General features: G+C 38.5%; 1 protein-coding gene across 7 annotated transcripts in view; it reads left to right on the plus strand.

Annotated features, from left to right (window-relative positions):
- The window catches only part of macf1a (microtubule actin crosslinking factor 1a), a 189,597-nt gene that overhangs the window by 64,248 nt on the left and 105,337 nt on the right, over nt 1–20,012 (plus strand). For 6 of the 7 annotated variants that reach the window (XM_053491902.1, XM_053491909.1, XM_053491907.1 and 3 more), the window contains exon 2: nt 14,638–14,699. In XM_053491902.1, coding sequence (XP_053347877.1) covers nt 14,638–14,699 — 62 coding nt within the window. Of the gene's footprint in view, nt 1–10,349; nt 10,579–14,637; nt 14,700–20,012 lie in introns of those variants that run through there. The other variant, XM_053491904.1, reaches the window with a different exon arrangement.

The following is a 20,012-nucleotide window of genomic DNA, read 5'->3' on the forward strand; positions in this document are numbered from 1 at the left end:
TAGTAATTTTCTGTCTAGCAACTGCTAAACCCCAGGCGCTTGCTTCAGTGGAAAGGAATTCCGCCAAAGTGTGTGTGAGAGAGGGGTGTGTGTATGACTGTGAAGAGCCCTGACTCAGTAGAGATGATGCTGCTCAAGAGTTAACTTATTCAGAGTAGAATAAAGTTAAGCAGAAACTTCAGTGACGTTGACATCCTTTTTTTCCTGTTCCAACGAAGAAAAGAAACACTCAGAAAGAGAACGAGAGTGAATGAGCACAGACATGGTGCTCTGCGCATCGTGATTCTAAATACACAGGGTTTCGTGTGGATCGCCTCACTACATTAAGGGATTTACAGTACGTATCTATAAGCGGAGCGGACGTGTGATGGTGATGGAGCTGTCGGATCCAGCCGTGTGGACGTCTGTGCTGTTCGTGGCCGTGCACTTCGTGACAGCGGCTGGCGTGTGGCTGTGCTGCAGACGCAGAGTCAGACGAACAGCTGCACCTCTTAACGGTATCCTTCTCTCTATTTATGCCCGTCTGTCTCTCTCTAACTTGTTAAGGACCTATGCCAGTTTCCTCTTCAGGCCCTTCCTCTTCCTGTGGGCTTCCTGACTCGGATCAATGCTATCTTAAATGCAGCAACAAGAACTTGAGTACATATCATGCTATAAATAGGAGAATTCGGCTGTAGTATCTAGTTTCTTGAGAATAAGAAAATCCCCTGCACAAGTGTTCCTCTGAAATGAATGTAATGTGTGATGTCTATTAATTGCTAAATCGTAATTAGCCTTCAAACCACCGACTTGAGAAAACAACTTTCTCAACTTGGAGGTCCTACTCGGAATGCCAGGAAATGAGTTCAGCCAAATCGTCACGGCTGCCTGCTCAGAGCATCACCGCTAATCGAAGTAGCACTTGTTTGATTTTAAAGAGAAGCCATTATGCAAAAATATTTTTAGTTACTGTACATTCAGATGAGTTTCCAATGTGTGTGTGTAAAAAAAAAAAAAAAGTGACTAAATAGCATTGCTTGCTTTTTATACTTTTTTTATTTTTCTGTTGGCTGGGAGAACAAGACAAGTAGATTTTTCCCTATAATGTGACCTCATGTGAGGGAAATCCGTTAATAGGTGGAGTAAAATAGAGGGGGGTTAAGGTCTAAAACATGCGTTATCTGAGAGGTATTTCAGCTGGAAAATTAACACACACACACACTCGTGATGGGAAGTTTGAATTATTTTAGTGACTCGGTTCTTTAAATCTCGTTCATCAGAATAAATTAATCTTTTTTTTGTGTCATTTAGTTAATTTTCTTCTGTTGATCAGAAATAAAATAACTGTGTTACATTTTTAATAAACATACATTTAACATGTCTACATACACAAATTTTGGCTATAGTTCCAGTAATAAAAATATCACAATGCAGCTAATGACATATTATGATAAACAGAATGGGTAGCTCACCTCTCATATCTTCTGGTCTGAGTCGTTCGTTCTTTCGAATCTATTGCACTGCGTAGCATCTAAGGGAGTCACATGAAAAAAAAACAATCATTCGGACAAAAAGACTCAAAGGTAACAACTCATTTCTGTTTCCTGTACATAACCTATGGAGGGTTTGGGATGCTTTGCGCATGCGCGTCCAGTACAAAATGACATTTATTATTACATTTTATAACATTTTTGTTGTATTATTTTATGATTTTGTTTTTATTTAACCTGGAGTCCAGGTTTTATTATCCATGTTGCAGTTCGAATGCGCAGGAAATTAATGGGAAGTAATCAGTAGTCCTAATTTTTACTTCTGATGCAGTTAAAGGATTGGGCACTCACTTAAACAGGCTATGTGCTACAGTAACATGTTAGCTCCATAAGCAAACATCATCATTTCATTTTATAATTTTTTTTATCGTCACCAAACTCACTCTCACTCATTGTCTATATTGTTTAATCCTGTATTCAGGGTCGCTGGAGGCCTGGAGCCTATCCCAGGAGACTTGGGGCATACTTTGGACAGTATGCCAATCCATCGCAGGGCACACACACACTCACACACTACGGGCAATTTGGGAACGCCAGTTAACCGATTTTGCATGTCATTGGACTCTGGGAGGAAACCAGAGTACCCAAAGGAAACCCACCAAGCACGGGGAGAACATGCAAACTCCATGCACACAGATACGGGAATTGAGCCTGGCTGGGAATCGAACCCGGACCCTGGAGGTGCAAGGCGACAGTGCTAACCACTGATGCTTTTGTTTCTTGGATTGTACAGTACTAGACATTTATTGTACTTATTAAACAGAACTCTCCTATCCTAGTTTATCTACAGGACTTTATGGAGAGGATAAGATAAGTACAGAGACAGGATGTTGGGTGCTGGCTTCGATAAAAACGGAGACAGATTGTTTTACCCGCAGCAGTCAGGTTCAGCTTGATATTATTTGTTTAGCACTTTTATCAATACATGTTGTCACAGACGAGCCTGAAGGAAGTCCAGATTCCTGCCGAACAAGCCAGAGCTGAAAAGCCCTCTGAGACAATATGAGGAAGAAACGTTCATACAGTATGAACAAAAGTCACATGTCTGTTCAGTGAGGTCAGATAGAGGAATTAAAAAAGTATTGTAAGTCTAAAGTTGGCTCAGTGGTTAGAACATATTGCCTTGTTGTGCATGGAGTTTGCATGTTCTCCATGTGCTTGGTGGGTTTTCAAAGACATGCAGCATGTGTGTACAGTCTGCAATGGATTGGCTCCCCATCCAAGGTTTACCCCACTTTGTGCCCTATGATTTCTGGGTAAGGCTCTAGGCCTACCCTGTACACAGGATAAAGTGGTATAGACGATGAGTGTGTGCAAGTCTAAATGTGTTGTTTAATACGACCATCATAGTGTTTATGATCACAGCAGCAGGTCTTGATTGAGGAATGCAGGAACAGATGTAGAGAGTTGAGGTAAGACTACATTATAGTTGGTCTTTAATAGGACTGGGGGCTTCTAATTTTTTCAGACACAGATTAAATTGATTTCATAATTCACTATCAAGTATTGATGAGGCACTCCATTTGGTACCAAATTTTAATGCCGTAAAAGGATTGAGTCTCATCAGTGTAAGAAAGCCAACAATCATGCAGCATGCTAATTACAACACACAGAGATGGAGCTAGTGTGTGCATGTGTGTGCATGTGTGTGCATGTATGTGTGTGTGTGTGTGTGTGTGTGTGTATATATATATATATATATATATATATATATATATATATATATATATATATATATAATGTGTGGTGGGGGGGCGGTATTTTGAGAGGTTTGACTCCATTGTACAATGAATAGAAGGTGCAACTTGTGTCAGAGATCAAAAGTCTGGCTTTGTGATATCTAGCTTGATGAAAATAGTGTGTAATGTAATAAATGCAAAATGCACACTGTATTACTGTCAACACTAAAAGATGCATGGGGAAGGTTGCTTCATGTTTGACTGCAAGAAAAACAGACCACAGCTATTTTCTTCTCATTATTCATGTCTGCCACCTTCAAAGTCTGTGATACATTTTGACTGGGATTTTAATAGGCAACATTAAGCAAACATAAAAATCCAGGCAACTTGTACCTGTTGTTTAGTCCATTAAACGTCATTGCTATAGGTGCAGTGGAAGTGACTTGACTTGTGTAATATTAGACATTATTTGAAAGTAGTCCTCAAATCGAAAGCTGAAATGCATTGAGAGTAACGGCTGAAAGAGTGAGACTGATCAACTGGAAATAAGACATAGGTTAGCTTGTTAGAATAGCTTTTATCCGTCTAGCTGGCTTGTATTCTTAACATTCCTAATTTAATTTCAGCTTTTTTAAAATAAGATACATTTTATGTTGAACAGCTCAGTGGTGACTCCTAAAGGTCACCGGCAGTATATTTCTCCAGATTTTTATACTGTGTATATATACATATACTGTGTGTATGTACTGTATGTGTGTATATATACTGTATATTTTTCTCTCCCCATCTAGTCATATGTCAATTATTGTAATAGTTACAAACACCTTTATTCATACCAGCCCTTTTTTGTTGCTGTGACACACAAAACTGGCCCTGTAGACTTCTACTCCATCATCATTTACTATATAACTCTATATAACTATAGTAAATGATAATGGAGTAAAGATCAATTAATTAAATAGGCAGTTGTATTGTGATGCATCATTAATGGGAGTATTCTTTAGTCTAGACTTTCATGTCACTACAAGTACATGCACAGCCAACACATCTAATTCATTTGAAATTGAAAATAAAGTTTATGTAGTGCCTCGCCATTATTATTTTGTTATAATTACTGCAATATTAAAATCTTTTGTTATATTCAGTTTTTGTAGTTAGTGAACTGTGTTCAGTGAGCCTTTTCTTTTTTTTGCTACTTTTCTAGTCGTGGACGGCTGAAGGGATGTAAATCTGTGGACTTTTTTTGGATTTATTAAATTTTAGAGAATTTTTTTGTGGGTGAGACCTGAGGAAGGTTCTGTAAATCTGAGATGCGGTATGATTATTAAAGCCAATGATCACCTGTACAGTATGTATCATGTTTTTGCTCTCTTTTATTATAAAGGAAAGCCTGATGGATTTTGTTTTAAGGTTCCTGTGAGCTCATTCTATTTAATTAGTCTTTATTGTTGTTTATTACTCAATAAAACCAATATGTTATTGATTTGACCTTTAACTCCTTAAGACTTTTGTATCAAGTCGTGTTTTTTGTGTTCTTTGGAATATAATGAGAGCGGTAGCGCTATTTGATTACGTAACAGGCCACACCTACAGAATGAAGGGTGCGTGTTTAGACACAGGTGGTTATTACAGGACTCATTAACATCTACACTATTTTTTAATTGCTATGGTTAGTTGCATTTCTTTGAAAAGAGCTCACTGCTTTGATATTCACTGACCGCCCAAGTCTAACAGGTACTGTTCGCTACTGGTAAAACTGCTTTGAGTGGGGAAAAAGTGCCAAGGTGCTGAAACCTACATCTAGAAAGCTGAAACAGACAAGGTAAACTTAGGAAATTTAAATTTAAACTTTACATTTTTAGGAACCTGTTGCTTGAAGCATAATATGAAGTGTATGTTTTTTGTGTTAAAATAGATGTGATTTAATTAAATATAAGTGAAAAAAAGGAAATTTTCAGGAACTGGTCAAGGTATCAGTACCAGTGTTTATTTTTAATTTAATTTTTTTTTTTTACTATACTCAGCACTAGGCAAAGTGTTTAGCCCAGATTTCTGTCAGAAAGTGGTCTGAATGGAAACCTCAGGTTTTGATTGGTTGAAATCAACATGATTTGACAGAGAGATGAGAGCGAATCAGAAATGAGAAACGAAATGTGACATTATTCAGCCACCTGCCTGAGAAAAGCCTGAGAGCAGCAGAGCGGAGGTGCTGTATCCTGCAAGTGTGTGTGAGAGAGAGAGAAACAGAGAAGTGGTATATATGAGGTAACTTTACTTTAGGTAACAGTTTAGTGCCCTCTGTGGGCTGCATGTTTCATCATATTTAAATATTTTGAAATTTCATCATATTTAAATATGATGAAACGTGCAGCCCACAGAGGGCACTAAACTATATATATATATATTAGTTAGCTTCCTTTGTTGACATAGAAGAAAAAGGGGAAAAATACATTTATTATTATTAATAATAATAATAATGATGATGATAATAATAATAATAATTAATAATAATAATAAAAATAATAATAATAATATATTTAAATAAAAATAATACAAATTTTACACTTATTACAGATTGTGGTGGCTCTTTATTTATTTGGTTGGTCACTTAGTACTTAACAATTTTAATTTGGTGCCAAACAAGCAGTTTTGTAGAATCAAAGATTTACCTATGGTAGAAATTGTATGTTTATAATTTGAACAAAAAATAAAAAATGATATTTAAATTTTTTTTTTTTTTTTCAACAGAACTGGAGAACTGGATAAGTTAAATAATAATACCAGTTGTAAGTTAAAAAAAAACTGAAAAAGAATTATTGTGTGTGTGTGTCTGTGTGTGCACACACCATGCAGTACAGGGCAGTTTATTAGCTATAATGGGAAGTAAAGCACTGGGTCAGGCAGGGTGGAGCCAGCAGCTGTTTTTTTTTTTGTGTGTGTGTGTGTCTAAGCTTCTGAAGTAGACAAGTGTTTTTAAATTTTGTTCACAGACTTTTCCCCATTTTTGGGGTCATGAGGAATAATAATAATAATAATAATAATAATAAAAAATCTTAATTTTTGTTTCTGCATTTTTCACATTTGACCACATTGAAATGTGGCAATGGTCTAAACTTCTGCTTATGACACTAAATAGTGCTTTTTTTTATCTTAATGAACTTATTTTAGTTTTTGTACATTTGGTAGTAAAGTATTAAGAAAATATATGAAATTGCTAAATGAATTTTATTGCTATTATTAATAATTTATCCTGTGTAATGTTGAGAGTATGATACTGATTCTAATTAAATCATTTCTAATGAAATGCTGCATGAATGTACAGTATATTATAAACATTATACTCATACTGTCTAGGACATTGCTTTGACCTCAAAACATCTCCAAGTCTTCATGGCATGGATTTCACAAGATGTTGGAAACATTTCTTTGAAACTGTGGTTGGCATTTATACATCAAGCAATTCATGCACCTTTTTTAGGTGAGCTTTCATGCTGTGAATCCCCCGTTTTCCACCATGTCCCAGTGGTCTTCTACTGGATACAGATTCGGTGACTGTGTAAGCCACTGTAGAAGTCTGAACTCTTTATGTTCGTTAAACCAGTTTGAGAAACAAGTCTTTGCATTATCATGCCATTAAAATACGGAAAATTGTATCCATGGTCCGCAACAAGACTCTCATACAGTAGACTGTGGCATTGGAGAGTTTGTTACTTATTAACAGGCCAGGAAATCATTCCCCACACCATTACACCACCCCCACCAGCATGGACTATTGACGCAGTGCTGTTTAGCTTGACCAGGCTATGGTTTTGGTTAGCCTGCGACCACTACAACCTCAGCTTTCTGTTTTTGTCTGACAGAAGTGGACTCGTGGTGGTTGTGGTTGCCTGCTGTAGTAACCCATAAAGCTGGGAAATTGGCATGTTATGCATTGTGAGATGCTTTTCTGCTCAGCACATTTGTACGGAGTAATTATATGTATTAACATATCCTTTCTGTCAGCTCAACCGGGTTGACGTCTCTCATCAACAAGATATTTCTGTCTGCAGAACTGCCACACACAGGATATTTTTTTCTTTATTGCACCATTCTGAGTAAACTCTACAGACTGCTGCAGCAGGCATAGAAATACTCAAACCAGACTTATTATGGTTAAAATCACTTTTCCTTCGTTCTGATGCATTACCCGAAGCTGCTGACATGCATCTGCATGCATTTATGCATTGCGCTGCCTCCTCACGATTGGCTGATTATATAATTTCATAAATGAGTAGGTGTACAGGTTCAATTCAATTCAAGGATTTTTATATAGCGCTTTTAACAATGGGTCAATGTCTCAAAGCAGCTTCACAAAAATGAAATGAAAACTTGAAAAGGAAATTTATGGAAGTGTGTATGAGAAAAATGTGTCTGGATAACAATGAGATTGTCCCTGATGAACAAGCCAAGGGTGACAGCGACAGTGGCAAGGAAAAACTCCCTGAGATGGAAATAGGAAGAAACCTTGAGAGGAACCAGACTCAACAGGGAACCCATCCTCATTTGGGTGATAACGGAGAGAAATTATATAACATCATGTGTGTTATGCAGCTGAAAGTTCAAGATAACAAAAGTTATTTAAATTAACATGGAGTCCAGTTCAGTATAGGGATGAGTCAGTAGGTGCAGAGGGCAGACGGGGTCTGGATCACTGGGAGCACAGGAGCAGCATGTGGAGCTTCTTTGGATGCCTCAGGATCCTCGCAGGGTTGGCCTTTGTCTACTGAAGCTGGCACAATCTCCAGATGCTTTAGAGCAAACTATATATTATGCACTTAAAACATGCCTAATAATAATAATAAGAAAAATAATATACTGTTCATAGAAGCTGCTTAATATCTGCAGAAATATTGCAGGTGCACTGCTCCACATGTCGGCATTAATTAAGTGTAATTGTGTTTATCAGTGCTTCATGGTCACAAGGAGCAGAAATGTAATCGAGGCTAATGGGATAATAATGGCTGGTCAGCTTGCAGGAGCTGTGCCTGTAGCAGGATTTTATCCCCTGCTAAATATGAGCCATCTGTCTCTTTAGACTCGTCCTGTTCCCAAACCCGACACTCTCGCAGCTCCCATTTCATAATAACGCCATCGGAAGTTCCCTTGGACTCCCACAGGTTTCGCTTGTTCTGCTGCGCACAGAGGACAGTGAAGTGGGAGGGGAGGGAGCCCTCCCGTGCCAGTCTCAAAGCGTCACTGCACGCATGGACAGAGAGAGGGAGCGAAAGAGTGATACTGACACACAAACCCAAAACAAGCATGGATGAAGGAAGGACGTAAAAAAAGCAGGACTGGACAGCGGACTTCAGACTCTCTAGGAGATTATCGAAAATAAGACTGACAGAGAGGGAGAGGGATAAACGTACTGGGAGGCATTAGCTCTTAGCGTAAGCTCCGATATTTATAGTTCGGAGAGCTGCAGGGGAACAGAGCTACGCAACAAGCCTTGCGCACAAAAGAATTCGGGGAGAGGTGTAAGAGAACAGCAAGAGCAGAGACAGCAGAAGAGAGGATGAAGAAGGGAAAGGAGCACACAGGAAGATGCAGAGCGTAATGCTTACAGGCTCACTCTCAACAGCCAGGAAGAGGAGGAGGAGGAGGGAGTGACGATAAAGCTCTGATAGAGAGAGTTTCTGTTTTGGTTGTGATGTGCTTGTGTTTGGGTCAGCTTGTGGTTGACCTTTGAACTGTGACTGATTAACAAGGCTCAGGGTTGGACATCCTTCCTGAGTGGCTTCTGCTGATTAATTTATCAGTCTGCATTGTGCCAGGATTGTGTGTTATGTCATGCTAATTGCTGTGTGATTGATGTGACCTTTTTGACTGAATCACACGTTCTTAGATTGTTCATTCGTTTTATTGATTAGTTCAGTGGCAGGTTTTAGTACAGTAACTGAAAAATCATTGGTTCTTCTTTTCCTGCACAATGTGATATGTGAGTTTTTTTGGATTAATATATATATCACATGAATTAAGGGTTTGACTGAATTATTTGAATTACATTGAAGCTCAGGTTCCTCAAGGCTTCTTAGTTTTTGTAAAACTTAACTTGAATTGTAGACAGATGAGTGTTATTGCATCATTAAATTTAAAAGCTCATTATGTTCCAGTATGCAAATGTCTAAAGATTACCAAGGAAAACCAAAATATGTTCATACAGTTCCTGGCATTGTCTATAAATTAAGGGAAGGTTAAAGGGTTCTTTGTTTCTCCTAGAGGTTCTGCATTGAAAACCTGAGGATTATAGGATTGCACAGAGAACCTTCAAAGGTTCCTCCAGAAAGTTCACCTAAAGAGCGCTTCAGGGGAGAAACATTTTGTAACAATCTAACAATTTTATCAATGTGATGTCACTATGCTTTACCGGAAGCAGTTTATTATATAATATTTTACTCTACCATGTGAATCAGTTTATGATGTAGGATGTTTTACTTTAATACACTTTAAAATGAGCTTTGAGGAACAATCACAGGGCCTGGAGGTCCACTCATTCTCCAGTCATTCAGGTTTTAATGAAAATCAGCTTTTTCCCGGAGGTCCCCTAGTTTTCCTGATCCTTCTGTCCTGAGTGCATTCTTTCACTTTTCTTTCGCTCGCATCAATGCCTCAGCCAACCTCCTTACTTCTCTTTTTGACAGTCTTTCAGAAGGTGCAGGTTGTTGGTTTGTAGTTAGTTAATTCACTGAGCTCCTTAAAGACACGGTGCATGACATCATTGAAAAGAGACGAATCCTTCTCCAAATGTTCTTTGGACTTCCTTATGAACACTTATGGTTAAGAAAACAATATCACACCCAACTACTTAAGAACTCCTTCCTCCTGGTTACTTCTGCTTTCTCCTCCCAGCCTGACGGGACTAGAACGTTCCATGGACTACTGAGCCGAGTGGAGTAAACACTTATTATAAGTTGTGATTGCGGTGTAAAGTGAGAGCGCACGTGTTTCCTTACCTCCGTGGACAGCTGTGCATGAACCCGTGGTGAGCCTTTGAATGCAAAGGGGAACTCTAGAGCTCGGTGGGGGAGGAGCTCGTTCTCGGTCTGAGTGTGACACACACACACGTGGGAGCCAGAGTGTCAGCTCTGCCATGGCAGCGACTGGAAGTTACCCACTCACAAGCTTTCCCACAGGTGTTGGGATTTAGCCTGCTTTCATTTCTCTCTGGAGTCGACCGGATTAATGAAGCAGGACATGATTCAAGAAAAAAAGACTGCGAGAGAAGTCGGGCATTCTGGACTAAAAGAGGAGTAAAGCAATTGAAAGAATGTGGCCAGACTACTATAATGAGCAGAGGCTGAATGCTCACCTGCTCACGCTCATGTGCTGCACAGGTCAGTTCCTGTTTATGGGTGTGTTAGGAAGCACGTGTGTGGGTGTAATTTGATTGATGATGGTTGTTTCATCAGTGCTACAGTAGCATGTGTGCGGCGTTGTTATTGGCTGTGTGTGGAGTGGTAGCACTACACTACAATGATTCGCTGTATATACAGAGGAACGTGTGCCTCTCTCTGACTGTCACTCCAGCTGTGTGCCTCAATTACAGAAATCTTTGTGTGCATGTCTGTGTTTATATTCTGAGTAAAGCGATGTCCTTGTGTAAGAATTAACTAAGAAGAATTTAGAGTAAATAAACCTTGGATGGGTTGCCCAGTGGTGTAGTGGTTAGAAATGTCGCCTTGCACCTCCAGGGTCTGGGTTTGATTCCCGCCTCGGGTCTGTGTGCATGGAGTTTGCACACTGCATGGTGGGTTTCCACTGGATAATCTGGTTTCCTTCCACAGTCTAAAGACATGCAGATTAGCTAAATTAGCGTTCCCATATTGCCTGTAGTATGTAAATGAGCGTGTTAGTTTGTGTATGTGTGTGCCCTGCGATGGATTGGCACCCCGTCCAGAGTGTAAACAAAGTCACGCACTAAGACTCCTGGGATAGGCTCCAGGCCCTCGCGATTCTGTATCCAGGATAAAACGATAATGAGTTTAGATGATGAGTGTGTCAGCGAGGGAGTAACTATGGATGCATGCACCTTTTTAAATCGTTGCAGGGAGTAAAGTAAGGATCCAGCAACATCCTGAAGTGCTGGATATCAGATTGTGTTGCTTATTTTCAGATCTGATCCACTAATATTATGCTGTGGGTAGATGACATATCTTGCACATGAACACAGATAACTAATTATCTTCACACGTATTATGATGGTGTCTGATAATTTGGATCGTAGATCCAATCGTAGCTCAGTTACTGTAAGAACTTGGTATCAGGTCACTATCAGGCATTGGACGATACTCTGATATCAGTATTGTATCATAAACAGGAAAAACCGGATCAGGACAACAGCGTAAATTAAGCATTTTATATCCGTATACCTTAGATGCCATAATATTGTAGGTTTGGAGTTGTGCCATAATCTTTCCATTTTTAACTTGAGTTTTTTATTTTTTATTTTATAATCTAACCCTAATTTAAACTCCTCCAAAACTTTATCCCTGAACTGTCTGGTATGTTCCTTGGGCTTCATGATGCTGTTTGTTCACTAATGTTCTCTAACAAACCACTGAGCGTTTCACAAAACAGCTGTTTTTATACAGAGATTAAATTAAACATATAAAATAACCATACATATATGTACATGAACACTGTACATACATATTCCTGTGTTTTGTCTACATTTTAGCTGTTTTCTTTTGCAAAATTTCCATTCAGATAATAAATACTATAGTTACTGTATATTTACACAGTGGATGTTTGGTAAATAAGACATTGGCAGAACCTGAGGTAAACTCTAGCTGTGAAGTGAACCAGAAAACAAGTAGCTACTCTAAACTCTTAGCGCTTAGCTTGTAGCTGCATAGCTAAAAGTAGCTACATTCTTATGGATAGCTAGCATGGAGAGCTAATCTAGTGTTTACCCTTGAGTGAAATCATACTTTTCTTTTTATTCTTGTTTTGTAAACTGTTTATTAATTCTTTTACAGTTAAGTGTAGATTAGCAAATTTCCTAGCATTTTGCTAGCATACACAAACCACAACAAAACCAGCATTTTTGTTAAATGCAACAATGTCCACTTAACAGTTATGGCGTTGTAGCGTTCAAGATAAATTTATTGCTTATATTTGTACAACAATGCTGACTTTTTGTCAATTTCAAGGTGAAAGAATTTTTTGTTGTTGTTGTTTTTTGTGAGGAAGTTTTGAGAAACTTTAAATTCACGGTCTGCTATAAATAGTGGACTTTTAAGACAAAATTACAACAAATTTAGACATTACCACATGATGGACGTCTAAAATTCTTTATCTGAGACGCTGCTCTTATCTGACATGTTTGTGTCATACGTACTGAATTATCTGCAGATTGTTCAGGTGATTTATTTATTTATTTTTAATAAGTAACGTGAGTGCCACTGAATAGCGAGCTCAAATAAAAAAGCAACACTGACACTTGAGCGTGAAAGAAATGCCATTTTAGGATGACAAACCAGTTAAACATGTCCTTCGGTGAAATAAGTTGCAGCCAAAGATTTTGCAATCCACAGGTCTTTGTGTGTTAATGTGTGTGAACAATTTGGAGCGGGTGTGTCTTGCCTACTTCTTCTGTTATTGCAGCTCCATGGTTTAGACACTTATACTTAATTCTAGTGTTGTGTTTATCAAACCGAATTAAATCGCTTGAACTGTCTGCTAATATATTATAATAATAATAAGAAGAAGAGGAAGAAGACTAGCGTTGGATTTTAGACAGAAAAGTTAAATATTTACAGTGTCCATATTGACCCTGTGTTGGAGAGTATGATGTAATGCATGTGCATATCACAGAAAGGAAGAGGTCACGGAGACTCACAGCACATGGCTTCTCTATCATGGAGTTGTCATAGCAACATCGTTAAGCGAACTGCTCAGATAGTAGAGGTGGAAGTGGTAGGAAGGAAAATGAAAGCTGGAGTCTGGGATGGATGAAATTCACACTCCGATTGCGGTATCAGAATCTATTCTGGGCCCAGCTGCTTCACTGCTCTGGCGTGTTGACGCAGAGCTGTATCGCTTAGACATGCTTAATATGCTGTGTGCATTCATGTAGGTACAAAGTTATGTTATATCTATCTATAGGGGTTTTACAGCAACCACTGTAATGGATTGCTGCGTGTTTTATTTAAGCTAGAACTAAAACAGTGCACGTTTATTCATTTGCTAAACATAGCCACTTTTCATATAAATTTTTCTTTTTTTAAAAAGGTGCATCTTCAGACAGTTGCTTATTGCTGGCTTAACACATTTATATAACTTTTTTATGATACAAGTTCAAAGTCACACAAGATTCAATTCTTTTATTAGGAAAAGGCTCAAAAGCTTGTTTAGTTCGGAGAAACGAATTGCAGGCGAGGGTTTTGTTAATCACAGATTACTGAGTTCTGACACAATTACAATAAACTTTTTACCAGCACACTCAGACTACAATCAAAACGTAAAGAGTTGAAACTAAAGGCTCAGTATTCTAACTTTTGAGGTTGGAACATATAGCCTTCAGGTCACTGGTGCAGCAACACCAAGCTCCTTGAACTTCATGGCTTTTTCATCTACAGTATGGGTATGAACTATGAAGTGTTACAATTTCTTAATAATGAAATAAAATTAGGCTAACAAAATGGGGCAGTGATGGCTCAGAGGGATAAGGCACTGTGTTACTGATCGGAAGGTCGGCGTTCGATCCACCAGGTCCAGAAAGTTGCCATTGTTCACAAGTTGCCTTAAGCAAGGCCCTCAACCCAATCTGCTCCAGGGGTGCTGTATCATAGCTGAGACTGTGCTCTGACCCCAGTTACGCTGGGATGTGCAAAGAAAGAATTGCACAGTGCTTTAGTGTATATGTGACAAATAAAGGCTTACCTTAAGTGTGTGCATTTGGGTTGGATTATGCATTCGATCTGAAAACCCAAGCTTTCACACCGATGTAAGACAGAGATTGAAATAACATGAGTGTGTATCACATTTGACTAATGAGCCTAACTGTCCCACATGGAGTTGTTCAAGGTCAGCGATTATTTAGGTCATCTAAAAGAGATCTTCTGTGACTTCTTTATCAAATGGGTCTATTTTTGACTTAAATCAAGTAGAGTCAAATATGGCTAACACTAGACAACGAGCTTGTTCCACGGTGGAATGATAAAATAAAATACAAATGTATTGTAGTATAATCTGCTGTGTAAGCACAGGAATCAATGTATATTTTTAGAACTTTGTCTTAAAACAAGAGGACAGGGAGGTTTCTCTTTAAAAAATACAAGACCACAATAATGACACCGCAGTTCTCTTGCTGTTCCAAAATTAAATCTCTCTTTATCTCCTTCCTTCTGTTATCTCTCCCCGATCCCCTCTTTACCTGTCCTTCTTTGCAGATGAGCGAGACAGAGTGCAGAAGAAAACCTTCACCAAATGGGTCAACAAACACCTTATCAAGGTATAGTCCAACATGCATGCTTTCTACATTTAATATAGATAAGGACTGGCACCACCGACTTGTCTGAGAATTGAATGGGTGGAACATATGTGTGTTCAAGCCTGGTTCAGGTTCTCAGCCTGTTTTATAAATGTGACAAAGCACAGGATATTAAGGTATACATGACATGCACAAAATCTATCTAGTGGAGTCTGCTGTGTCAAAAGGAGATCAGGTACGATAAAAAAGGAGGAATAAAATGAAAGGATGGAATGGTGGACTGAAAGGAGGAAGGATGGAATGGTGGAATGAAGGAAAGAAACAGAATGTTGGAATGAAAGAAGGAAGTATATATTGATAGAATGAAAAAGAAGGAAGGATAGATATGGTGGAATAAAAGAAGGATTTATTAAAGGCTGGAAGGAAGGAATGATGGGATGAAAGAAGGATAGAAGAAGCAAGAAATTATAAAACGTGGGAAGGAATGGTGGAATGAAGGAAGGAATGGTGGAAGGGTAAAAAAAAGGAAGGAATCAATGATTTCGTGGCAAGTGGAATGAAAGAAGGATAGGATATGATAGGATAGGAAATGATAGAAGAAGTAAGGAATAAAGGAATGATAGGCAGGGAAAGAATGATAGGCATAGGAAAGGTATCTTGGAACAAGGGAAGGATGGAGAGAATGACAAAAAAATGGTGGAAATTAGGAATAATGGAACATGTGACTGGTGGCGGTGCCAGAAGGGTCCAGTAATTTGAAGCTAAACCAGTGCATCTGATGTTCAGACAGATAAGCGGTGGTTAGATTTGGTAGCCAATCAGATTAAAGTCAGTCAACAATAAAAGACATTTCAACCCAGTTACTGCAGTGTGTAGGCAGTGTAAAGCTGCTGTTAAAACTCTGTAACCTCGCATCATTTAGCCGTGTAACACACCGTCAGACACGGCACTGGCATTGTGCAGCAGATCATCAGTGAATTATTGAGCTCAGAAAAGATTAAAATGTTCTGGATAATCCATCAAATGCAAGAACACAGTTTCCCATGACATACTTATTTATGACCATGTCACTGAAGCAGGCAGTGTGCGTGTGCAGTCACAGCTCTACACACTCAGTGAGTGATGGATAGAAGACACACTATCCTCCTGATATAATAAACTACATAATACAGACACATGGCACTCATTATCGTTAAAACTTTATTTCTTCTATTTGATGAACCTCACTTGTATTAGTCCTTTAGAGTTAATAATACTGAATTCTTAAATGATGTACGGTTTTCTGTTGTTATGATTTAAAAGCTTTCTGATCTTCTGCTGATTATTTACTCCAAGTTTTAGAGTCAGAAGCACCATCTGTACAGTGGTTATAAGTGGACATTCGTCTGGCCAGCCTCACTGATCACACCGAGGCATGGACATGAGGAATGCTGGGTATTCTAAGTGCAGGATCAGGGACCAATCAGGGCACAGTTTCACAGAGACGGTGACCTCATAACTTAAGCCGCGTTGCTGTAATGTGGGTTAGACTGCAGGCGGCAAGCACAAAGCTCGGCACAGTGCTGCTGTAACGTTACACAAATGCTAGAAAACGATCTTGTTCCACGTTGGCATGATGACATCGTGAGTTATATTTACTGAGAAGGTGTGTGACCTTCTGTCTGACTGTAACAAATGATGTCAAAGTCACCATTCAGGAAAAAAAGCGATGAGTGCGTTATTGTTTATAATAATAGAGTAATAAACTAGTTTGATGTTAGATTTTCTGCCATATATTCTGTTTTAATAATAATAACAACTAGAATCTCAGCGATCCAGCTGTTAATACTGTAATGCCTGGTAGGAATGTTTGTTAAAGGTAGGGTTTTAGATGCATCATTAGAGTTTAATGCCATTTTTAGAGTCATACGAGATAAGCGCTTTGCTCAGTGGCCTCTGAGGGACCTGCTGCCAACATGTGGCAATGTGTGATGCAACAGTGTTGTCCAACTAAACCAAAAACTGTTCCTACCATGTAACGGAACTACTGGTAGGAACTGCACAAACATGCAATAAGGTAAAAGTGTATTGTATGCACCAAAAACATTGTCAGCTAAAGTCATTGTGTTTTTTTTTTTTTTCATTAAACAAGCCTGGAACTAAATTTCTGATTTTACAAGGGGCCAGATTAAAGGTCAGTCTAAGCGTGGACCGTCTCAGAGACAAAAGCTAGCACTTTAACAATGCCCCTTTCTACATTTATAGATTACAGAACATTAGAATGTTGTTGACAGAGGCCATTTTCAAAAATCTAATCTTTAGGACAGACTTTTTCACACTGTTAGTTGAAAGCATTCTGATTGGATTTGGCTCTGTTTAGACCAGATCCAACACACTGTCTATCTACTGTACAGTACCTATCTACATGGTGATGACGGCAGAGGCATGGTTACAGTGTAGGATGTGTCTTGTGTCATGTCAAAAGTTGAGACTTAAAACAGAAAGATGGTTAATATCGCTGGTCATACCGCTGTCAAGTCGTGGTTCATATCTTTCTACTGTGCTTTTGCTCGTTTTTTCAATCATGAGCCCTATGTTCATACCACATTATCGTGTGGACTGACGTAATAGACAGTTTGAAATCCTATTCGAGTGTGTAGAGCATCCAGTCTTTAGAAATCAGAATCTTAATATAATTTCAAATCACTTCTGGATGTGGTTCAAATTGGATTTGCAATAATCAGATTTAATGTGGGGTTTTTTTTGCACCCTACATGAAATCAATCTGATTTAAGCAGATATCAGATATTGGAAAATATCTTGATTTATCCATTTTGGATATGACAAAAAACTAATCTGGGGAGGCAGTCTGAGGATCTGTTGAGAACAATCTCGTCATTTTATGCTTAGACGAGTTGTTGCTCTTAAAACCATTATTACAAAGTTAATAATGTATTTATAGTTTAAGATTTTGACATATTTTGGTGCATTTTATCATAAAACTATGGGTGTCTGTTTATGTTGACCATGACATGCATATTAAAGGTGTTAATGTTTAATCATGAATTGATTAATTGCTGTAAAGAATTTAACTGATTTTAAATGCTAATCTGGACAACGCAGCTGTAATTTAACATTAGTTTAGCTGTCCTTACTAGCCAGGTTCCTTACATGCTTGGGTTTCTTTAATTCCTTTTGTGAAACCGGTCTTTATTTTTCATTTTTCAGTCCATCTTAAAACTGATCACTGTTCCTCTAAAACGGTTTCAATAAACCGAACGTTTAAGAGCATGTGCGCAAGAGTATCACCAGCACTTCACGTGCACAGCTAATGTGTGTGTACAGAGGGGTGTGGCAAGTCACAGACATAAAGGCCATTAAATTAACTGAAAAAAAAAACGTTCATACGTGGAGATTAGCATTGATGCTTTGATCTGCCGCTAGAACTGTTTAAACCTTAACTGAGTAGGAAATCATTAATTACAAATTATGATATTTACTAATTATAATAACTGTTTAACAACCATTCAATATAATAATAATAAAGCTATTAATATAATTATAATTATTATAACAACTATACTCAATTAATGTGTAATGTTTGACAGTAGATTTACTGTTACGTGTTTCCTCCGAACTACGTGATGCCGGCCAACCGCATCTTTTCGAACTGCTTGTTCACGCACCGTCGGGGGCAGTGTAACACACTCGGAGGACAGCGCTAGCCGCTCCTTCCGCTTGCGTGAGCTTACAGACGCCCCTGATTGGCTGTAGAGCCGTAATTAATGTGGAAGCACTAAGTACCTCTCAGATCGGCCAATCAGCTCTCTCTAGACCTCCGGCTGCGAGAGGTTACAGCACACCCGGGAATCTAACTCGCGATCTCCAGGGTAATAGGGCAAGCAGTTTACCACTACGCCACTCTAAGGCCATTTCTTTGGTTTTGAAGAAACAAACACTACACAAGAGCTTTAATTTTAAGGACTATAACACAACAGAACGTGCGAGACAAAAATAATACACTCATTTTTTTAAATAACAGGGCATCTACGAGTCTGATGTGCGTTCTTCCACTTATACCGCATTGATTTTAAAGTGATATGATATAATAGACATCACAATGCTTTTATACTCTTTACATTTACCATAAATGTCATGGAACAGTCTGCAAGACAGGTTAGCTCCTGTTATCGCTTACTGTAAACAGTTGTTCCCTCGCCTCCTTATGTGACTGAGGAAACCAGAAAAGCATAAACTCCTTTGTGTCCTAAAAGACTCCCATGATGGAAAACATGGTGCTGGCTCTCCAGCTCTTCTCATACTTTTATGAGACGTGTAATTCTTAATCCTAATTCTTTAAAGAAATACTTGAAGAAACCACTTGAAGTGGTGCTAAAGCAAAATGGCTCACCATAAAATGAACTGGACAGGGTGCCAATCTATCGCAGGGCACACACACACACACTCAGACACTCATTAACACAATACAGACAATTCGGGAATGTCAATTAACCTTACCTACATGTCTCTGGACTGTGGGAGAAAACCGGAGTACGCTGAGGAGACGCACCAAGTACGGGGAGAACATGCAAACTCCTGGCCGGGAATCAAACCCGGACCCTGGAGGTGCAAGGTGACAGTGCTAACCACTATACAGTACCACTGTGCCGCCCGAATATATATACATTAAAAAAAATTGTTACAATTCTAAACACACTTAGTAAATGATTCACTCCAACTGCAAGGGACTGCAAGGTCTGCCAATGTGAGGTTTCACGCCAAATGCTCTTCTTGAACTTCATTTTATTCAGGCTTGTTTTTTTTTGTGTGTGTGTGTTAGAGTGTGAATATCTTTTTTGGGCCCCTCTGTTTATATAATTTAAAATTAGTTTTGCAGTACCACCCCAATCCCCCTTTACCCCCCACCCCCCACCCCCCCGTCTTTACCCGTCTGCTGAACTTTGATGTTTACTATTTTACCTTTTTCGTCTAGCATTTTCTCATTACAATCTTTGTTTTTTAATTCGTGGGAAAAAATTTTATCATAAAAAATGAGAGGTTGCTAAACGTTTCAAAGATAAAACATCAAAGTTCAGAGTTTATTATTTACTTGCAGGTTAATTAAAGGGTAAATCATCCAAATATAAAATTATTGCTAGATGATGATGATACTACTACTACTACTACTACTAAAAAGAATAATAATAAGGAGAATTATATATAGAAGTTCCTGTGAATGTGCTGTTACTATAGAAATGTATTAAAACTAGCATAGTGTATCTAAACCTGCCATTTATGTTACATTAATTAAGTAGAAATTTGAACCAGCCATCCTTTGACATCATCTTTTTGAGG

This window comes from Clarias gariepinus, chromosome 3 (genome assembly GCF_024256425.1).
Source record: "Clarias gariepinus isolate MV-2021 ecotype Netherlands chromosome 3, CGAR_prim_01v2, whole genome shotgun sequence".
NCBI classification, from domain to species: domain Eukaryota; kingdom Metazoa; phylum Chordata; class Actinopteri; order Siluriformes; family Clariidae; genus Clarias; species Clarias gariepinus.